General features: G+C 31.9%; 1 protein-coding gene across 1 annotated transcript in view; it reads right to left on the bottom strand.

Moving 5' to 3' along the window:
• LOC100167764 (ATP-binding cassette sub-family D member 1) overlaps positions 1-24,882 on the bottom strand; it is a 58,406-nt gene extending 33,524 nt beyond the window's left edge. The window contains exon 1 of the mRNA XM_001943346.5: positions 23,785-24,882. Within this exon, the coding sequence (XP_001943381.2) occupies positions 23,785-24,386 (602 nt within the window). The 5' untranslated portion in view covers positions 24,387-24,882. The remainder of the gene's footprint in view (positions 1-23,784) is intronic.
• Positions 24,883-25,477: the final 595 nt, after the last annotated feature.

Here is a 25,477-nt window from a genome sequence, read left to right as displayed (position 1 = left end):
AGAAGTCGTTTGGGTTTGTGTCGAAAACTCATTATAACATAATCATAATGACGATAATAATGTTGACAATATTTCGATGTATAATTGGTTAATTATTTTTATCACAATACAATTTAAGTTAATTTCAAAGCGCAGTCATTGGCCGTTATAATAATATAACATACTTTACAGTTATACGCATTTATTTGGGAAGAAAACATCGACGACGACCCACAGCATTGCTACACATTTTACACGTTTATTACACCGCGTGCGACAAATTCGAGTAATTATTCGAAACGTGTCACCACGTCGTCGTCATCGCAATAAAATTTAATATTATATTCACAATGCGTCCATGGCATGACTATACGGTCTGCGGATTGTCACGAATCGCGATGCGGAAGTTGATATTATATATTGTTATTAATAATTGTCATACGGCCGCGACGTTGAACACCGGACAAACGATACGAAATATAACGTGTCGAATATTGTATTGTGTCATTAAATTGTTCCGATAATTTTATATTGGCGACGAAGCAATAAGTACGGAAAACACTTCTAACATCCTGATAATATTATATCATAGTTTCCTTGATTGACGTCCTCGACATGTTAATACGAGTATAATATATATATATATATATATAAAAACCGAACATCTCAGTGATCAGCTGCTGTTATACGTTGCGAAAGGGTAATTACCTATGTAATAATGAGATTTTAGAGGTCAAAGAGACAAATTATTGAAAGGAATTCTTATCTTTAAAATGGTATCAATTTTGAAATCACACGCAAATCGATAGTATATTATTTTTAAGCAAAGGATATTTTTTAAATTATCTCAGAAAAACGTTGGCAGCAACTATATGTCAATAATATATTATATTCAGTTTAATAAACGAGGGGGAAGAATACAAACAATTTGTGAAAACAATAAATAAGAATTATGAATATAATATTGAATTGGTACAATTGGTTTTTTTTTATGATACTTATTAAATTCTGTTGAATAAGTTGGTGATTTTTAGAAATTATATGATCGATTCGTTGTTCTTCGGCGTCCAAGAGTGGTATCGAGGTTTTCGGATATGTTTAGTATTAGTCTTATTCGATTTGGTGTATAACGTGTTTAATCGAAAAACTCCGCATGATTCTCATAGGTTCTTCTTATTGGCCATAAGAAATTTGTGGACAAAGGATGTTTAGTCTACAAGTAAATAACTTTTACTGAAGTTCAGGAAGGTTGGTTAAAAATGGTAAGGTGATAATCTGAGCATGACGTATAATTTTTTTAAGGGGGATAAGCCTCTGTCACAAGCCCTAGACTGCACGATTGATTTTCATTATCACCACCCCCACACCAACCCTCTTAAATGTATTTTTTTCAAATTCAATCTATAAAATATGACATTTTTATTATACTATGTACCTATGATAATATTTGCGAATAATGTCTGTTGGTATGCTGGCCAACAAGTTAAGTTATAATTATAATTATATAGTGGTATTATATACCTGCGTACAATAAAAGTATAAAACATATTAAATCACTATTAAAAACGGTATTAAATAAATAAATACATCAGAGCACCGTAGGCTTTTCATCAAATCCACTGAATATAAAGGATGAACCAATGCGATTCTTTCGTGTTCTTTCGTCACAATAAGGATAGTCGTGTAAAAATACTGTTCGGCCTACCACGTATAACATATAAATAAGATTAATACAGTTCGAACCAATGACATAAAATATGTATATATATATTTATAATTTATAAATGTATACATCTATTATCCACGTTGTTTTATTTTAACTTTTAATGTTCTGTTTTAAAAACACCAACGTCAGCGTAAACGTATTTTTAAAGTAAGTATATCAAGAATTATTATCAAGATAATTAATAACATAATACACGTACCGTCGTACCAAGCAACCGATGTTATAATTATAGAATTTAGTTACAGATTACGTCAAACTTAGTCAAACGTATGTATTTTTTTTTTTACAAATTATAGTTTTTTATAAAATAACGTATAACAATCGTAAATAGTATTTATAATGTTATTGGAATTATTAATATTAAATTGAAGAGTTTCGAAATTTTAAATTCACGATATGTCTTAATTTCAATAGGAATCAAATTAACGTATTTAAATTAATATGCATTTTCTTAAAGTAGCTGATACCTATTTCAATCTCAGCCTCGCCCAAACACATTAATAATTCCAACTCTTTCAACATTAATATTACCAGATAATGAGATAACTAAGTTTAATGTTTAAAAAGACGTTGATGGTGCTATAATCTCTAATAAGTGAGGTAGTTTAGGTAAAAGTTAAGCTATAAATAATTAATAATTTTGGTTAGTAGGACATTAAACGCCCTCCCTTTTTAATATTTTATTTTGTTAATTACTCTTTAATCGATTTTTTTGCTTTATATTTTCATTTTTGTGTGTAAACTTTTATCAAATTTACTTATCGTAAATGTAAATATTCGGTTAAAAAAAAATTAACCGAATTTAACTAAGTTAATAATTACTTTTCTTTTGTAGTTAACTTTTAACTTTTGCAAGTTGAAAAGAAAGAAAGTAACTGTTGACTTTAGACTATTGACTTACATTTTACTATGTTAACTTAAAAAGTTTAAAAAAAATATTCAACTTGCACAGCCCGCAGCTTATAATATATTACAATAACCAGATCTTTGTTGTTGTTATTATTATTACAACGCGGCGCGTACAAACATTATAATACAAAATGTATATGATAATATAATCAAAATATTATGCTCGAGGTCGAATAAACCACCTCCGTTTCTGACCGTATAAATATTATATAATATTATATTTTACCATATCATTATTTTAAGCTTCAGTGTTCGTGTGTGCCCTCTTACCGCGCCGCTGTGTCCGGTGTACACACGTAATGGAATCGTCTGTGTAATTATTACTACTTTACTAGACTATTGGTCGCGTACAGTGTATACACTGTACATACAATATTTGCACATTATTATTTGAGTTGGCCGGTCGTAGAGTCATCGATTTAATATACGAGAAAATGTTTCGAAACGTAATGAAGCTAAAAATAATTTTAGAGAATAAACTTTTAACATACATACTATGTCAATTTATATATTATATTAAATTGGGCTGGGACAATATAAATAATGCGTTTGAAAGCGTCTTCGGTCCCAGGACAAACTGTTTTCAAATAACGGCGTGGTAGGAACCTACAATATTACTATTTACCATATACGAGCAGTTTATTACCATAATATTACTTAAATTCTGATGACTACCAAACATACCTATTATTTACACGTAACTATCGATTTTTTAAATGTATTTATATTTTTTTGTGAATTTTCAAAGCTCTAATGTCATAGTTAACCCCCTCGACAATAATAGCTCTTCAATATAGTAATATATTATATACGTTATAAATGTCTTAACTGACATCGCACGTGCTAAGAATATTATTATACCTTTTTGACATTTCACACAAATATAACAATAATACCCGTGGACGTATCGTGGAGTACGTGGGAGCAAATAGACTCCATTTTTTGGGGGGAGAAGAGGGGGGGGGGACAAAGTTATTTTGATGAAATCTGATAAATATATTTCCCATACTATATTATATTTGTAGTCAATATTAAATCTCTACATGTAGATAGAGTAATATAATTTATTTTCAAAGGATGGCGCAAGGCGGCATTCTTAAAAATGATAAGTGTATAAGGTGCAGAGCAAGTGGATGGTATTCATATTAAATTATTAACTGAAAAACGTGAAGGGATGAATACATACGTATATTATGACTGCGAATTCCACAATGATTACTCAAATATGTCGTGTCGACAAGAAGTCGATAGATACATTAATTTGTTAAGGGGGCTGGAGCGTAATCAATTCTAAGAAGTAAAAACTAGGCATTTTATATTTCTGTTTATCTGGGTCTTGTGTATGTGTTGTAAGTAGATGAACATTAGTGTGTGTAATTCGTAGTACCGATCACGTTGTATAGGGGCATCATAATACGACTGTCATTTTACTAACGCGCATGCACATGTCACCCATTTATTGCTTTATAAAATGACAAACATTTTTTTTTTCAAAAAATACTACCTCTGACTTCAATCACTACGCTTAGTAGGATGTTCCGATTTTAATTTTGAAAACAGATATGGATTCTCCTCTAAATTTACTATGCTTTAACTGTCGTACATTTTTCATATTCTATATCAATGTATTTAAATTTGAATTATGAATATGTTCTATTTTTACTCTTTTTGTTAGTAAATTTCTAAGTAAAAAAAAATAAAAATCAGAAAAATGAAATTGTCAAAGCATACATAATTTAGTGACAAATTCAAATTTGCTTTCAAAATTAATATCGGAACATTATATTGGGCGTAGTGATTGAAGTCGTGAGCTATGTTTTCGACCGGAAATAAATCATGCTCCAGCCCCCTTAAACAGTATGTAAATCATAAATACTATAATTACTGTTTAGGTACACCTATTTAAAAGTATAGACGGTAGTAGCGGTAACAATGTTTAATATTTGTATTCACGGGTATGTGCTAATATAGCAATACACATGAGTATGCAAACAAGTAGGTTTATGTACAATTTATAATTTGTATTTTATGTATTATACTATTATAATAATAAGTTATAATAATATGTTATCGTAGATGTCACGAGTACGACTAGTACGAGTCAATTTGAGTCGCGGGGAACTGCAGGGTTTAGTCAGTATTTAGTATTATATTCAATCCACTTTTATGGCTCAGCTTATTTACAGGTAGGTACATACGAGGGTAGCTGAACAGTCCCCCGTACATTTTATTTCAAAAATATGTAAAAGTGTTACCTATAGACTATAGTAGTTGCAGAAGTGCCTTCACTCTATCATTCAAATAACTATCTACCCGACCGCACCTATCGCACTCATTGTAAATCGTTATTTAATAGATTGTATAAAAATTAAAGTTAAAAAATATATATTATATATTATATTAAGCATCTACCTGGTTAAAAAATGTGCGATATATACTTTTGTATCTATATAACAATAATAATCCATGTATTAAAATGTTTATGGTTATCACTTAATACTGACCACTTATCCCTCTTTAAGACTTTGAGTATTTATATTCTAAGATCGTGGTATTTAATTTATATTTTTAGGACTTTTACCAAGTACATATTTTGTGAGTTGTGATTAGTGTCTTTCTTTTTTAATCTCTCTCCTGTTCAGCCCCTATATAGTATAATAGAACATACCATACATGGCGATAAATTTACAAACATAAACCACACACACACATACACTACACTCACATACACATGAGTCCACATTATTGTTTAAGCGAAACACAATATATTTTCATTGAATTATGCCTTATGGGTTATGTGCCTCTGTATAATATCAAATGAAACAGATTACGTATGATGAATGGAATATATGAACGTAACACAACTATTAAGCGCATTTTTAAACGTTAAAGAGCGTGGAAGTATTGTTTAAAAAACAACAAAAGTAAATAACTGGCGACCACGCACATTCACATCGTAACTGTATTTTTCGTATAAACTACCCTTAACCCATATCATATAATGTATATGAATAGATGACACAACGTCCCGCCAGAATTGGCCGATTTGAAGTGGCACGTCGGGGTGATGATAATTATATTATAATATAAAGTTTGTCGCAGCATTACACCCGCACGACCATTATTAATATATAATGCTATAATAAAGCCGACCTCTGTACAGTATATAATATTACACATACACATACAATACGCATGTTATGTTATATCAAACATTCAAACGTATATAACGTGTGCGTAATCTACCGCGGAAGTATAAAATAACAAAAGTTATATTTTTGACCGGTGAACAACAGCAATATAGTAATATTATGTTATATTACGCACGGGGTTTGTGTGACACGATCGCGGTGGAGGTGAAGTGTGCAGGCCTTTTTTATTGTTTTAAAGGTTTGACGAGAGATGAGCGTCGGACGAATCGCAATACATCCAGGATAATATTATTATAATGTATCACAATGACGCTATTATATTATATTGTATACGTATATAATAATACTATGGTAAACAATGACCACGCGGCAAAAGGCAATTATTTTATTATTATGTTTCATTTTACTGCCATCCTGAAGCGGCCGACCGTGTCGGTCGGTATTAATATGATGACGTACTTACAAGTTACAACTATATATGTATATTATAATACCTACCTATATAATATGCGATATTATCGCACGCGAGTTACGAAAAATCCGCACGCACACATATACATATATACATAACATATTCTACATAATAAAATACCTAATATTATTTTGTTTAGTCCGAGCGGACTCGTCGGCGACCGTGTGCAGAGTATACCTACGTCTTAATAATATGTCATTACGGTCACGGCTGTAGTAGATGCGTATTATTATTACAACTATATGATACGAGACGGTAAATATTAATATCGAGCGGAATGTACGCAAAGTAAATATCGATTTCCGCACCAATCCACTTCCGTCTACCGTGTAGGTGCCTACAACAATAGTATGATATTATATTATGATATAGTGATCAATATTTTGTAACAATAGTAGATATAATGTACGATGGGTTCGCGCATAATCACAGCGTGTATGAAAATAATTATGATTGCTATGCTACGTAGTGCGTTTTATTATAATAATATGTATTGTAAAATGGCATAGATGAATTTTGGTAGGAATCAACAAAAAAAAATTGTACTCAACTGGCAATTATAATTCCATTTTCTAGTAGGTACTATTTTACCAAGAAAATGGTTATTCTAACAATTCTTATTTAAAGAATTAACTTTTTATGATGTAAGTATTTTATGATTTTATTATTAACTGATGGTCGATTATTATTTAAAATCTTTTATAAAAATCCGTTATTGTATTTATGAATGCTTTAACATACGCGTATAATACATTTTTCTTCTTATAACTAAATAAAAATATAACTATGTAGTATTCATGCACAGCTCTAAAAGTGATTTAAGATGAGATTTTCAAGTTCAAAATTGTGAACATTAAACGAAAACATTAAAGTGTCTTAAAAGTTAAAGGTCACAGCAACATAACTAGCAAAGATAGAGGCAACATTCAGCAAAACTGTCGACGAAATTAAGCGAAACTAATAGATCAATAATTATCCGAAGCCCCCTAAAGATTTTAGCCGAAGGCAGGAGACTATTTTAAACCGACTTAGAATAGGACACACGTCTATGACCCACGGTCACCTGATGTGTCAAGGGAGGATCCTCCTTCATGCAATACCTGCGGCGAACAACTATCAATCAAACGTCTAATAACTGAATGGCGTAATCTCCAATTATATAAAAGGAATAGATATATCCTCCACCCAAATCTACGAAATTATTAGTCCCGCGACCCATTTTTTTCAATGTTAGTATAATATACTGTTAAGGTGAAAATGTTTTGGTAGTGTTTTCACAGAAAGAAACTGGCGATAGAATCGCGACCGCGACGCAACACAAATGATATTTTATTACTTATTTATAAACAGTATATTAATCGCAGAAATCTGGACTGCCGAATTGCAGTACTATAAACTAACCACTACGGTAAATTTGAGTGAAAAACTTTTGACGAAGATTTACACTTGATTTCTATTATATTGAAAACAATCAAAATATTTGTAAATACGATAAAAAAAAACCCCCGTTGCTCGCACAGACGATAAAACAATACAGTCAAATTGAAAATAATATATTGAAATATTATATTATATCATAAGAAGAAAATAGCAACGCATTCCTATAATACTACTATTATAACTATACATAAATAATATAATATTATAATTAATAATATCGAGTTTCATGCATTATTGGCACATGCAAGTTATAACTATAGATACTTGCGATCTACGTAGGTGTCAGTTAGTGGGTACCTATATAATAATCATATGAGCAAGAATGCCCGATGTAGTTTTGATGACGTAGGTACCTACGCCACAACCATACGCGCACATGTGCAAATGTGCAATACTGTACCGTATTATAATAATAATAATATACCAATGCCAGAATTTCCGATATATTTATTAAAATCAATAAAAAAAAAAAGTAAGTACCTATAATAGATGAAAAATAACGCGTTTCGTGTAATAATTATTATTGTAATAATATTATGAACAGGGCGTAAACGGCTGCAATAGGACATAATATATTATTACTTAATTTCCGCCCGCACGCTATACATATAGGTACGAATGTACCTAATAGGTACGAAAATAATATGTACCTATTATATAGATAGAACCGAGTGATGAATTAACTAATATAAGAGTATCGAGCTTGCACCGTATATGTAAATTAATTCAACGTTTGATGATGGCAGATAATTTGTTGCACGGGAAAAGAGTATACCTACGTATGTACATATTATATAAATATAATATATGCACACAAATTATAGCTACTTTTATAGTACGTGTATTTTAATTTTATATCTGCTGTATTTACACGCGTTCCATGAAGTTATGACGTAGGCATGTGTAATTTAATGTATATATTATATATATATATATATAATATTATTATGATGTGGCATACCTGTATAATAAGTATAGTACGTCATTTGGTCCATTATATACCTAAGCGTAACGTATAGTTGTATAAATACTATAGGTAATAAATAAATCCGGATTCACGTCTACATCGTGTGTCGTGTCGTGTGAGGGCGTGGTATAACTATATGGTTACAACTGGTAGCCATATTGGTTTAAAAGTTGAGCTTTGGTCAATTCTCGGTATACTCCGTTGCAATTCGGTTATTACATGACGCCAAAAAATTAACGTCCAATGCGATTTGATCGACACAACACGACCCACACAAAGTAGCTGTGAATGCGCCTTAACAACAATAAATAATAAATAGACTAAGAAATGATCGACAGTTATAATGTATGTGAATGAATATGATCAATCGGTGGTCCGTTTACTGTTTAGGAATTATATATATTAAAATTTGAAGACTGTGATCTTATTTAAGGGTATCAAATACCTATAGCATGGAAAAATTCTATGAAAATTGATTTTTGCATTTCCAATAGGTAATATGGTTTATTGAGCGGTTTGAGGGTAAAAAACACCTATTATCAATATTACAGAAGACAAGTTGATCTGTGCCCGTCAATTTTCGATATTTCAATTACTAGACTCGATGGTTCATATGCAAAAAGTAAAATATCACAAGTTTTAGAGCTTAATGTTGGACGTTGAAAACAAAACATAAAAAAATCGACCGTATAACGATATTATAATATTATAACGATAGTAAGATGAAACAAGAATATACATCACGACATTATAATAATATATTATATGTATAATAGGATTATGCATATAGGTAGGAATAAAAATATGTTCCACACACACACACACACACACACACACACACACACACACACACACACACACACACACACACACACACACACACACACACACACACACACACACACGCGCCCAGACCAAATGGCGTGACGCGAGCGTGTCCGTTTGCGCACAACGCTGCGGCACTTGTGAATTAATTGACGGTCAGCAGTCTGCGACCGACGCCCGATGGCCGGCGACGCGACAATGGCAATAATATTGTTTGCAAATCGCTCAAGGTCGCGCGCGCGCGCACCGCGTTCCAGGCGCATCCATTACGCGAACGCGCTCGCTGCGACATATTATATTGTATTTCCGTGTCGTACATAATATTATTATACCATTGATTGTAATTATTATAATATACGACTGCGCGCGTTATGATCCGTTTAGAGAGACCAAAGTATTAAGATTATAATATATAATAATAATATCATTATATTATATTATTCGGTCAACATTGCTCGACGTGTACCAAGGTATAGTATTAATTCTGCCGACCGCGGCACTGTCAAACGCAACCGAAACCAACCCCCCGACTGCAGGTCGAAAGACAGAGTTCTTCGAATATCGAATCCCTCCCCGCACCGTCGCCCGAAGACTATAATACAAGGGCACGGTCTATGCGGTCTCTTAAAAACCACCCCCCCCCCCCCCGCAACCGTCGAGAAGTTAAACGCATAGGTCAGCGCATGCGCACTAACCACTACATTATCGTGCAAGGTTGCTGCTGCCCCTAAATGTCTACGTATAGATAATTTCTAGAGGGTCATCTCGTGAAAACACTTAAATATATATACATATATAACCGTTAAAGTAACATTCGTATATAATATTACCTATATATTATATAAGTCGCTCACCGTGGGCGAAAACTGCAGAGCCCGCTGCAGCCGTTATTCAGAATGATAAGTATTAACAGAAAAAAAGTGGAGAATATAGTTTTTTTCGTCCTGTTATTATAAATGGATATTTTTTTTTTATATCAGTCTGCGAAGGTCGTCGTCATTCGTGAATTATTTACTTAAAATCTCTTATATAGAGGTACCTATACTTACTGAAATTCATGTATTATCGTACACGACCGCAACGACCTCCACCAGCATACACTACCATCATTTACCATTGATATTATAATAGTTTACCTATTATAAAATCATTAATCAAAGTGTACGCGTGTTGAGCTTAAGACTTCGATGAAATTTTTATCGACGTATCCCCCCTACCCCCACCTGCACACATAATACAGTGCTGGTATATTATGAGATGGTGAGGGCTGTGGTCCAACCCCTTGGATTTTTTTAACGGTGTGGTTTTTATAAATTATTTATTATCTATGGGTGTATTGATAGTTAAGTTGTCGTCGACGTTTCAAAAAAGTAGTAATAAGAATGTTAAGCCATTTTTAACTTGTAAACCCAAAGACCTTAATAATATGGGTGGAGCCCCTTGCAAAATTTTGAGATAAACTACAATTTTATTTTTAAACCAGCCTCCACCCATGACTGAGCACAAACAATATTCAATAATACAGATTACCTATTCGAGTTAATTATAATGTCAATTTAAAGTGTGTTCCAAAACACTAATCAAACAGCAAAAATATAAACATTCGATGCATACCACATTTTTTATGTGCGTTTAAATAACTAGGTAGCGAATTTTAATAACTCAATATTACATTCTGAGTTGGGCGAGGAATATGTATTGGTTTTACTATGAATAATAATGTTTGCAGGTTATCAGTAATTTATACAACAACAAAATAATACTAAGTAGTTCTTAATATTATTCGCATACATTTATCCAGAATAATAAATAATTTAAAGATGAAATATTATATTTTTAAAACACTTAATGTTTTTTTTTTTGTTGTTTTTTTTTCAACATGCCTATCAAAACTATTATCTTAAATTTCAAATGTTTACAACATTATGTATGGAGTTCTTTTGACATAATAATATAATGTACAACTATTTTTATTACAAATGTATGTATAGGTTCAAAGATGACAAAAGTTCTGAAGAACTTCGAGCTTACAAATAATGTTTTTTAATTAAAAATTATATTTTATAAGTAAACTAAATTAGCTTTTTTTTAATATTGTATTATTAATGGTTCAAAGTATAATAGCGTAACCAAATAACCATTTTTGTATTTTTGTTATATACATTTCATACTGTTAATATAAATAAATAATAATAATTTTGAGAAAATAAAATGCAAAATGTTGTAATAGGAGTCGTATAAATAAATATCATATATTATCATAGTTTATAATAACAAAAGTCTACCTATTCTCAAAATGTAAAAATATTTTTACTTATTTGAATACATTATAATAATACTGGAATAAATTTTCCAAATACTACATTGACAAGCATTCTGAATAACGTAAGATAAGTATTTTTAAGAGGATTGTATAATATACTAATATACATATAATATGTCACGTCATGTGATCAAATGTTTTTGTAACCAGTAGAAAATGCAAACGTAGTTAGATTCAAACTGAAATAATTTATTGTGCTTTTCTTACGCAATAAATCTTATGAATATTTTATAAATACATTTTCGTTTGAAATTGTATTTATTTTATTATATGGTTTAAAACAACATTCATATTTGTTTTTCTATTTGCTATTTCCGTCAACTAAATATTACTATCTATAATAAGTTATGTATTATTTCGTATACCTATTACGTTTCAAACTCAACAGCATAACATAATATATATATATTATATATTTTCAATAATTTACCCATTTCTCTCTGCTACGTATAATTATATTTTTCTAACTTGATTTCTTTTTTGAAAATTTCGTGATAACACTCATTAAAATAATAGTTTTTATACCTTGAAAGTTCTGCTTGTAATTTGTATTAATTCGTTCCTCCAGTAGTCCAGTTTAAACTACTTACAACTAACTATAATAACTACGAAATCCGCAATAATTGTTCAACTTTACATAGCAATGCGTTTAAATACCATATGGTATGCCATCTTAATATTGTTATTGTATCATATTAGCCTGCTTTAAGTATAATAAATTTCATAATAACCCGTTTAGACTTCGTACAACTTTTACCTATTACTTAAGCCTATATGGATAGTCGCGAGTAGTGGAGTAATGAATTATTTAATGTAAACAACAGTTATTTTTTTTCTCCACAACAAACCTTCGGACATTATATTACTTAGCACTCATGACATTCAATTGAATGTAAGTATATATTTTAATTTTAGAACGAGTATGATAAGACATTTATGTATTATATAATGTAAACATGAAATAAAATATTCCGTTTTAATTCACATGCGCTTCTCAACAGTTGTCAAACTTGATTTCTTCTCATATCTATATGAGCATGTAGCTGTAGATACAAGGCGCACGTTATCTGTACCATAATAATCGTCGAAAACAAATCGTACTTTTTATTTCGTTTGTATATAATGATATTATAATGTGAGGCAAAACCGCACTCTGGTATACAATTGTTATTCGTTTTTAATTGACACAACTAGTTAGATTTCTGCGAGTTCATACTTACAAATATACATAATATACTTTTTCAAATCTTTGTTTTGAAAACAAAAAAAACACTGCGCACCAGCTATTACTGCATAACTCCGTCGACGATGATAACATGCATTTAACTTTGTGTCACAGTTTCCAATTCGAAAGTACAAAGATTTCCTTTCACCGTTCATTATAAAAAAAAAAAATAATAATAAAATGAAAAAAGAAACATACTCCCATCTCGTAACCGCGGTTGGCGCTCGGAGCGGTGTAATAAGCACCACCGCATTAGGCCGTATTTGTTGGGCTCGTTACGGCCAGCGCGTGTTCTCCGTGGAAAGAATACTTGCTAATAATAATAATAAAAAATTCTATGCAGCGTTTAAATCCTTTGTGAACAACAACCAGCTAACCTATTCGCGAGATTTATGGTCGTCTATTTTCACGCGCTATTTAAGCACACTGCAGAATATGGTGTAGTCATTATTAATCGTCATTACGTAATGATTTATCGTTTTATACGCATATAGACACATCGGGTGATATGATATTTTTTGTATGCACTTCGGGTGATGATGAAGCGATTACGAAAATGATAGACGTGCGAGGTTTCAATACTTATAATATATCTGTATAATATGTGTAGTATAGGTTTGCTGCAGCAGTGGACATATATTTCCAGCGGGCACCTACCTCATATATACATATATTATAAAATAAAGTGACCTATAATATCGCGTATTTTTAAATCATTAGAGGGTTCTACCGAATTATCACATAAACAAATCCCGACGTTTGCGATCGTAAATAATCCATTTAAGGTATGCGCGCAGTGCGTACCTACGTGGACGTAAATAAAAAACAAATAAATAAAAATGACGTAATCTTTTCTCCTGGAACTTTTCGGGACATTTTAGGAGAGTAAAGATCGTTTTTGGGTGTGTACATGAAGCTTGCCAATATTTTATTAGGCATAGGTAATTTAATTATTTTCTCTAAAAAATTACAATTTATATTATGATATTATATTCTACGTTATTTGCTATTTAGTGGACAACAGACGGTTTTTGATAATTATTAACCATTTTTTTATGTTCCAATAATGTAACTCCAAACTAAACTTCACAATCTTAGTCAACGCGGATTTGTGCAGTTTTTTATTCATACGACTTTATTACTAGGTCACGTAAAAACATTAACAAAATCAATTAAAAGATTAAAGTTTTTATATGTACGATTGTTATAAAAAAAACAATACACATGTGTTTTAGTTTTTATAATATTAAGATTTAAGATAGCGAGTCCTAAATGTCAATAATAATTTCAGTTTTAGAAATAAACCTTTAATCTGTTAATAAGTGAACCAACTGTTAATGAGTTTTTATCAAACAATAATTAAGCTTAATTCAAAAACATTTGCAATGAACATAATATTAATGCATTATCAGATATTGTGATTATTAAGATTTAAATTTAAAACGCAAAACGCAAATAAAAACAAGAGCGATAATTTAATTTTTATTATATTTGCCATGCTAGCAATGTAAGAGCTCTTATATTATAAATACACGTGCATGTCCCTATATAGGTACGGCTATAGGTACTTCTTATTACTATTGAACTTCAAAACGTCTGTACGACTATATTATAATTATAATTTATAAATTATAATATAATTATTATACATGATATATTATTAATAACTATCCGTGTTTTAATCTTACATAATATTGCTAACGAAAATTATGAAATCGGTCGAAGAACATATTTTACTCGGTTTCTATTTTTAATACCATTATATTTTAATGTAAATAACTTGACAATTTAAATATACTGTATTTTGTAACTGTATACTATCATATTGAAGAACGTCGTTAAATAGTGTATGTATACACATAATATTATAAATTATAATGTATAAAATTATAAAAAAACTCGACAAATATTTTTAATTTATATAGGTACCTGAATTATTAATCGCGCTGGATAAGCGAAAAGGAAATTAAACTGCGAACTACGTGCAATAATAATATTATATTATACTCAAACGTAATAGGTGTGATGTTTAATAATATTTTTTTTATAATAGCTTATTAGCTACTACGTTGTTTTAATATTGGCCAACCATAAAATTTACTTAATCATATTTGCACAGTCAACTGGATACACATAGACATAGGTAGCAAGTCATTGACACTTCCGTCGACTGTTCAGGCCTATTATAACCATCTATTAAAAATAACGTTGAAACTAGTTAGCACATCAAAACAAATGATTGAATAATAGCCCAACAGAATATTTGTATTCATCATTTTCAAAGATTGTACATTTCGTCATCGATACCGTTGCATAACAACAAATTTTTATACCTCTAAATAAATAAAGATAATAAAAAACAATTCATAGAAAAAAATTAATATTTAGAAAATTAAAACAAATTTAGAACCAATATGATAATATCATAGGAGGGAATTTCGTTTACTATGCATTTTTCTATAGAGCCACATGCTCACACTCTATGCCCTACTTAAAATTATTTTGTCATAAAAAATAAAAAAAGAAACAAAAATTAATATTTTAGTAAAATAATTAATTTTAAATACTCATTGAACATAATATTATAAATGTAACAAATGTAACAAATTCATAGTACAAAATAACATAAAATATATACTCTTCGGTATGAGTATATTATATAGGCAATATAAAGTCAAATAGAGTGTGTGTCGAAGTTTTTCTATTATCATAGTCAGGATCAATCAATTATGGCTGGCAATTACGACCTTCATGAGAAGTATAAAATAAGTTCATTACATTATACTATATAAAATACTACTACTACGATTATATTCTAAATTGTTGAATGAAAATTGCAGTCACTCAGATTGGTTTGCGTACAAAAAACAAACAAATAGGTTAGTACCTACAAAAATCATCGAATGATCAACAATGGCAAATAATTATGAAAACATCGTACTAATCTTTCCTAAAATAACAATTTTCGAGGTTGCGATAAAATTTAAATTTGCTAAGCCCTTATAAGGTTATTGTACATTGTATTAAATCTCAAATATAATATTTTGTACCGCTTACGATGGCCGTCGTACAGCGGGTGCATATTTATCGGTTTATTTCATGCGGAAAATGACATTTCCGTGCATAGGAAATTATCGCTATCACAAATCTACTAAAATCCAAGGTCTGATATGATATAAAAAATATAATACAATACAGCTGCTGTATTGTGTACCCATAAATTTTATACAGGAACGATAAAAGTTTAGTAATAGTCCTCCGTAAAGTTTCGAATTGTAATAAATGCGCCGCCGACGTTGTTCGTAGAAATGCTCAATACTTCTCTTATTGGAGAAGAATACACAAACAAAAACACGCGTGTACGTCGTTTTACAGACAAAAGAAATGAGAAAAACAATACGGACTATCATCATCATCGTCATTCCTCGACTCGTGTTATTGATCACATCGCGTTCAGATGAGGTCATGGTGATGCATCGCTTCCAAACATTGTTCGTACATTACTATTTATCACGATTAGTGTTTAGCTATTAGTATATTTTATATTATTATTAATTTGATTAATATTATAATGATATAACCTTTTAAAGTATTCTTTAATTAGTATAAAAGTAATATACACAAACACGCACACACTCGTCACCCGCACACATAATATTATTATGTGATGCATCGCTTCACAACATTGCTCGTACATTAATAATATATCTTATAACCATCAGTGTTTGTCTAATAGTATTTTATACTTTTATTATTATTATGTTTTTATTAATATAATAATATTTTATAGCCTTTTGAAATATTTGATTGGTATAATAGTAATATTATATTAATATATTATATAGAAATACATCAATATAGTGCCTAAAAGTAAAAATATCATTATAGCTTACGTTTAATGTATAATTCGTAACCGTAAGTCGTAGACTGAATTTTATTTCGTTGGATTAAAATTAAATTAATTAAATTTTTTAATCCTGAATAAAACTTGTTAATATCAATTGTGTCAACTCACATAAAATATCGTACAATAGGTATTATAATGCTTTATATTAAATTTATGATATTATGCGAATTTATTTGGGGGAAAAAATATGAGGAAGTATATAAGAGGTATACAGAGACGTTGACAATCGGTAGATGTCAAGGACAGGCATACACTCACAAGTACACGACAGCTTTTAACAGGATCGAGTAGGGGTTCAAGACGTCATCTGACTAACAATCGTGCTGGTCGAGATCACTTTCGATACCGATAAAAATACTCAAGTAGGCATCTAATATCAGCTATACCTATACAATTATTATGTTATTTAAAAACAATACGGACTTGTGGGGTCTTTGATTTTTCGCGATAGCTAAACGGGAAAATTCTAAATAATTTGTATGACAATTCTGCAAAAGAGAATTACAAAACTTCTTCGGTTCTGAACGTAGAACCTCTATATGTGAAAAGAGTTCTGACTGGAAGAAAGTAAAAAAGTATAGAGGGAATCGGGTTTATATTTTTCTGAGTGGTCTCGAATATGTATTTCCATAGCCACTCTCACTGCCTCTGAGACACCTCTCCTCATAACATTGACCGGTTGAATTTTAATGAGATGGTTCATCTCGACGTATTCTCCCTCAGTATATGTCTACAGTCGGTGCAAATTCTACACAACCCCTAATTAATTATATTTTTATTCTATAAGTCCCTTGTCACTCCATACATCGACCCTAGCATTATCATCTCCACTGCATTCACCCAAGCTCTGTTCTGTTTTATTGTCATCACATTATGCCTTGCCCTATCAATTGCTCGATTGTTTTCTCCAAAATCATATAGGATTTCCTCTGTCTTACTCCTACTAATCTTTAGCCCCTATTTCTTTCAAGTGCTGTTCTGCGTACTCTTCCAATCACATCGTCCACTATATAAATTATAATACAATATATTTTGTATATATTATATTCGTGAAAATATGCGTATAATGCTTATATTATAAGTTACCTACTGTTCCTACAACACACTTGAAATATCTCGGGTTGTTAAATGTATTTTGTATTGTATGTCTAAAAACATTATATTTTATATTTTCTATGATTAATTAAACCAAATAAAAAAATGCAATTAATTAAATTTAAATGTAATTTATTACTTGAGTTTTGCGTGTTTGCGATTAAAGAATCACTCTGTATATACAGTGCACCATGAGGGGAATATGCTCACAAACCATACTTACCTACTGTCTGCACGGATATCACAGTCGGTAGCCATAAACGATACGGATATCACATCTAATATCTACGATATATCTTATCAATGTACCAATACCCTATACATAATATATCAAAATACGTTACTATACAATATAATATTAATGCAATATTGTGTATTACCTGTGTATGTTACCTATACTAAACAACAACATCGAAAACATTATAAGCTTTATAATACGCGATTGGACTTGAAACGAGCAAATAAAAACTTGATAAAGATATATGCCACGCTATTTCAGCAGTAGGTAGTAAAGGTACGAATGTACGATTATCTATACGGCTATACAGTATACACACTGACACTGCACGACTATAGCTATGGTACCTAACTACTATATAGATGCTGCTTACATCGCGTACGCGTATACCTATAATATAATTAAATTAAACTATTTTTTGTTTCATATTTTTTCGTAGTTGTGCAATTATAATATTTAAATAATTTAATTTAATATTTATAATCATATTTTTTTGGTCTTTCATATGTTACATTTATTTAAAACACGAACTGCCTGCGGGTGTGAATTCGTGTAAACAAGTTTAACTACCTGCATTTAAGAGCAATTTGCATGCACCCGTATATAGTAATAATGGCAAAGTATCATTAGAGTTATAATGATATATCGGTTATACGTTTTTTAAAAAATCAACAGTACCCGCACGGCTTGAAAATAGTCAGAACTAGAATAAAATATTAATTTGTTATAACTTATAAGTTATAAGCTTATAAGTTTAGAACCACGCAAACAACGGCAAATTCCCAGGGTTTAAATTTTCGCTCTTATAATCACGCCAAATGCCTCATATACTCCTCATATACAATAATAGCTGTTCCCAATAATGTGGTGATAGCCATGTCTCTACATCATGTAGGTGCCAATTAATCACGTGAGTCTCCTGCAGTCCTGCTATTTGCGCAGTATGCAACGGTAACCGTCCTGCCAACTATAAGGAGTTAGTATGTCTAATAATGTAATGCATATGTAATGTCTCCAAAATATAGTCTAACAATGACGTCGACATTCTATAGAAGTTCTAAACACGCCAACATCGACAACAGTCCAACAGTCAACCGGCAAGTACTATTCGCATACCACAAGCACTCGTGCTTGAACCTACGCTTATATGTGACAGGTAACAACCATACAAAATAAAGCAACTGAATGTTCCTTCAGTCAACATATAGACGAAATCCTTCCTACATTTTTGTAAAAAAAAAATATTATAACAAAAATGTTAAATACCTCGTCATACTCTCTCATCATATTTTGGTCTTAAGGAACGCTATAAAATAATTATAATAAACAGTGGTGTATGTAAGAAAATATAGAGTATGTAAGTACCTACATATTATATTAAGTATAACTAATACTATGACAAGGAACCTCTACTGGAAGGCCTCGTCATCTCTATATGTTTCATGTTATTATTTATTTGATCTATTAGGTAAGAGTATTGTTAAGTTATTCTGTAACAGTGCAACAGATTCCCTAACTAAAGAATTATTATTTTAAAAAAAAAATGTTAATACATTTAATTGTTATAACTTTGTAGACAGATAATGGTATTTTTCTTCATGATATGTTATATAATATACTTTTAAAAACGTCAAATTTCAATTTAATCATACTTTCTATATAATTTTTTTTTTAAACTGTACACTGCAAATACTTTAGCAGTATAGACACGAGTCCTAAGATGCTATTATATCTGATCTAGTGTATTACTCTCAGTGTCGTGACTATAATCGACGAAAGCGTTCCGAGCAATCGATCCGATGATATTATTATATATATATTTAAGTGCGAAATGCGAATCGATAAAAAGAAAGACGGCGGCCCTCTTCACTAGCGACAATAATAATTTAGTTAGTATACATACCTATAAGACGACGGAAGATTTAAAACTATTGTAATAACTAATAATTAATAAACAACAATAATGTACCTATTACAGGTACGATAGTCACTAGAGCCTATATAATAATTATTCTTCGTATATTACCTCTGTAAATTACGTCACGCATTCGAGCAGAGAACGTATATTTAGTGTCGGTCGTCGATCTTTCCACTCGTATAATATTATGTATAGTAGTAAAATAATGTACTATAATATTGCTATGTATATTTTTCGACCCATAGCTGTTGTTCGTGATTTTGGCAAAAAAAACTTCTGTTGTTTCTTGCCACATATTGGACAAACGATTAACTACGACTTTTATTTGCATTTTTAATGTATACTACCTATACAGTTAGTCGTTATAGAATACAATAATAAAATAATATTATGATGTGATGTAATTATAGCTCGTTTGGTTTGCTCCTAACCTAACCTACAGTTTATTTACAGAAAGCACACATTCGATAAAGCATTACAATATATACATTACAATTTAAAAGTAATTATTATATCATCACTATAAATTACATTTTCAATTTAAACGTATACAACTTTTTTTTTATATATTTTTAAGTCAAATTTCAAACTCAATAGTACCTAAGTTATAATGAGTTATAAGCTATGTACTTATTCTGTCTTATTAGTTAGGTACTTTTGTATACCTACATATAGTTATAATCATTTAAAGTTTAGATGCGAGCGGAGCCACAATGGATGGGACACAACTCCACTAAAGTGACTTAACTTAGTGACTAAACGCATGTACAATACTGATATATTATATACTGATTTGAGATGTAAAGCTTATAGGTACACCAAAATACTAAAAAAAATATTCTGTTAGGGATCACGAAATTAAAAACATAATATGGTATCGTTTTTTTTAAAAAAATAAACTTCAACACTTCATAAGGATAAACTTTTTTTTTTCAAAAGTGGTGTTTGACAAATTCAAATTGTGTAAAAGAAACTTTAAATTATTTTTTGATTCACGGAAAACCTGCCGATGAAATAAATGAGAATGAAATTATAGATTTTGTTGCGCAGACGATGAACATTAGGCACTTTAATAGGTTTATTGTCCAAGACCTTGATCAGAAGACTTTGGCCAAATTTGTTGTGCAGCATAATATTTAGATACGCGATGCATGCTGTTCAGCCCATCATATACCGACGTGCTAATGACTGCTGTATATATGATGATTGACTTATTAATATATAATATAATGTTAAATCGATATTGCATAACATTATGATCGTTTGATTATACAATTAAAACCAACAATAATAATAGGTAAGAGTGTATTTTTTAAATACCACTATGTTATCAGTATTTACTATTTGTACGATTTATTTTTTCACTGATACAAATATTATTTAAATGCTAATGTTAAACAATAATTTTATCTGCAATAGTAATTTAATATAATTATATAAATGAAATAACAAATGTTTAGAATGAAATATATTCTAAAACCTAAACAGTAAACGTTGACATATTTTTATAGTAAGCAACTTAGGCGGCATGTTATATCGCTCAATACTTTTGGCATTTCCAAACATATTCCTAAGTAGTAACACATTACACACAGTCTGACATAAAAGGTATAATGTGTATGTATCTTTAACTAGTAATCATTTTACGGAAAACAAATAATAATAATAAAATAAAAACTACGGACATTTTTGCAGGTTTTTTTTAAATTATTAATTTTCATGAATCATATATTAAATGATTAAATAAGCTAAAAGTAAAAGACCAAAGCTATATGTATAGTTGAACAAATTTCATAAACATAAAAACATATTTTCAGTGAATCATAAATTAAAGTCCTGTACATGAAAAAATACATTACTAATATTTAGCCAGGGTCCTTCGGAATTTAAAACAATTCAGAGCGATACGATCGTACCTATACTTATACTACAATAATAATAAGTCTTAGTTTTGTAGACAACGATAAAGATAAACCTTGTTAAATTTTAAACGATAAATATAATATAAATCATTATAAATAAATATAGGTTAAAGAAAATATTTTAAATGAGCATGCTTAATCAGGCAAAGTTAGAAATCAAACTAGAGAATATGATATACCTATGTGTAATGCATTATGTGAATACAGAAGTCGGAGTCGTTCGTGTTTATCTATCAAAGCCAGTAAAATTAATTCCTTAACTCTATTTGTTTTCACTCTATAATATACAACGTTATTACCAGTACGCTGGTTCCGGTCTAAAAACTTTTCAAGATGTAACCATTATTATACATCTACACTATCTAATCAGAAAATCGCATACCCCACATTTTAACCCAAGTCACGCGCTCTTTATTGTCATAACTCATAATCGTCAAACAAAACAACACAATGTATAGCTGTTGTTCGTTATATTGAAACCATATTCAGGTATATAACAAACGGACAGAGATGAGAAAAACCATGTTTAGAGCATAATTTTTTGTATAAATCCAATGGTTTTTATTCGACATTGTCTATAGCATATCCGGCCATCATTTTATAGGTACCTACATCATCGAGGATAACCGGGTAAACGATGATATAGGTATAATATTGTAATGCATTCAGTGCATAATAATTCAGTCCCATACCTGAACGAGGCAATAATAATATACTAATTGAGTCCTACCGGTACAAAAGAAAAATATATACCCATTGAGTCGTGGCTTGTTAAAATTAAAATTAAATATCAATATTGAGTTCGTAACTTTTTGTTATTTTGTATGTATTCAATTGTGTATAAATTTATAGTACTTCGAGTTGAAACAGAAATACCAACACTGTTAAACACAGCGAATTAGTACTTTAACAGAACCTAACTAAAATAAATCATATCAATACTTAAGTTAACGAAATTAGAGAAAAATGAAGCAATCAAGATTTGAATACATAAAAATTTAGTCAACTAAGATTTTCCGATCCAAGACATTACATTTTTGAAATCATATCCTAAAATATTTTTCTTACAAACACAGTCCTCAGTTAGTGAAAACTGTAGGAAAAAATGTAATAAAAAAATTGAATGTTTTTATCAAAGTTTGACGGACTCAGATAGTATTAGAACATAATATGAACTCAATTAGTATTAGGTATATTTTTAATTTTACGGGACTCAATTAGTATGTATGTTAGGGGTGTCTCTAAGCAAATTCGGGACTCAATTCGTTCTACACCTAAAAGGTTTTATTAAGATTCAGTTCATATGCAACCAATACATTAATATTTAAAACCGCAACAGAGGTATATTATAAACGTCATTAACATTATCTTCCATAATATTTCGAGTAGGTTTGAGTATCGAGTGATTATATGTATTTGGCAACAGATATACGTCGGGCTAAAGTGTATAATACCACGGATGAAATTCCCGAATCTAATGCCCTCCTCCCACAACTCATCATTATCCACTTACGGATGATTGCAACCCTTGTGGCGCAACCTACACGATGGGAGGTTCCCGAATTTGGACCCCCTCCGTTGGGCGTATTTTTCAGAGTATTCACATCAATAGTGATACACCTATAATATAACTATATGTGCATCTATAATATATGCGTGTATCGTAAAGATTTGCCGACGACTTACCTGAAAGCCAGTGCAAGTTTGCACTCCAGGTACCGAATCATGGAGTTGAGGAACGTGGCGGGCAGGGCGCATAGAAGCCACTTGAACAGCATCAGCCCGAAGTTCGGCACGTCCCGGCGGACGATGAACTTGACCATCTTGCCTTCCATGGTGGCCACGAATATGGACATGAACGTGCGGCATATCAGGGCCACCGTGTGCATGGACAGAAGGCCCACCTCGGGCGTCCAGAAGCCGGGCACCATGAGCCGGAGCAGCTTCCTGAGCTGGATCAGGAACTCGCGGTTGATGCCCGGGCCGGCGGCTCTCGTCCTCTTGCCGGCCGACGATCTCTTGCCACCGCCGCCCCCGACCACGGCGGCGATGGCCGTGGACCCCTTGGTGTTGTTGTTGTCGTTGGACTCGCCCGACGGCCGCCGCGGCCCGCCGTCGGGTCCTTTGTCGCCCTTGCCACCGTCGGCGCCGCCACCGCACACTTTCAACACGATGGGGTAACCGATCTTGCAGCCGTACAGCAGCACGGCCGCGGCCAGCACGCCCTTGCTAACATTGTCCCGTCGGATTATCCGTCCGTCCAGGTATTTGGATATGACGGCGGGCATGATTTCGGTCACAGTGGTGGTATTGGCGGCGTCGGTGGAGGTGGTGGAGGTAGTGGTAACCTAACCGATGAGTTTGTTGTTACTACGTATAATTGCTCGTGCGCTTGCACGGCAGAGGTATATAGTCTATGTTTAGCGTTCTGATGTTATTGTTAAAAGGGTATTCTCGCGACGACTTGTGCGTGTCAAGTCATCTGTGCGACGATAGTAATATTAGATACGAATGATATACGATGGCCGTATATAAGAACACTGCAACGAGCGTATAATATTATAGAGCTGATACTGTGTGCGATGACATAGGTCAGACCTCTGTTCGGATCTGAAAATATTATAATATGACAAGCAAATAACAATATTATAATAACAACTGATAACACAACGATGCGGCGAACGCGCGCGGCGAGACGTGTGAAAAAAATCCCGTAAACGCGCGACCGACCAGACTGCGCGCCGGAGTCGACGTTGCTACTGAACGATTCGGTGCGTAGTGTGCTTGTGTGTGTCGCGCGCGCTACCTACTCGCCGCGCCGTCTTTTCCGCTGTGGACGGGCCGGAGGCGGGTGGCGGTGGCGACCGATGCGCGCCCGATTCTCGGTACGCGCGCGCGCGCGCGCCAACGTCCGTTTTCCACAAGCCTTCCTCACCCGTACGTCACAACACCTCGCGCCACACCTCACCGCCACCACAAAATCACCGACCGCGGCCGCCACCTCACCCATCCCCGCTGCGCCGCGACGCCGTATAAAGAGTCGGTCAACTCGTTTTTTACTAGTAGAGCGGGCGGTGGCGACTTCTTTCGCCGCCTCGTTCGTTATTTTATTGTTACATTTTCCTTTTACGTAAAAAATAATAATATAATATTATGTTATTAACCGCTACGGAAAACGATAATCATGATAGAATTAATAATATGGACATTTTTTTTTAATTATGCATTTACTATTCTGTAGTTTGTAGTTAGGTTTACATTATAATAATATTCATTTACTTGCGATTATAGTATCTGCAAGTAAAAAATGTATAAATAAATTATTAATTATCTATATCACACGTAAATACCCATCATCCAGTGGTATATTTGTGGGGAG

Source organism: Acyrthosiphon pisum, chromosome A1 (genome assembly GCF_005508785.2).
Source record: "Acyrthosiphon pisum isolate AL4f chromosome A1, pea_aphid_22Mar2018_4r6ur, whole genome shotgun sequence".
NCBI lineage: Eukaryota > Metazoa > Arthropoda > Insecta > Hemiptera > Aphididae > Acyrthosiphon > Acyrthosiphon pisum.
This window is presented reverse-complemented; position numbering and strand designations above follow the sequence as displayed.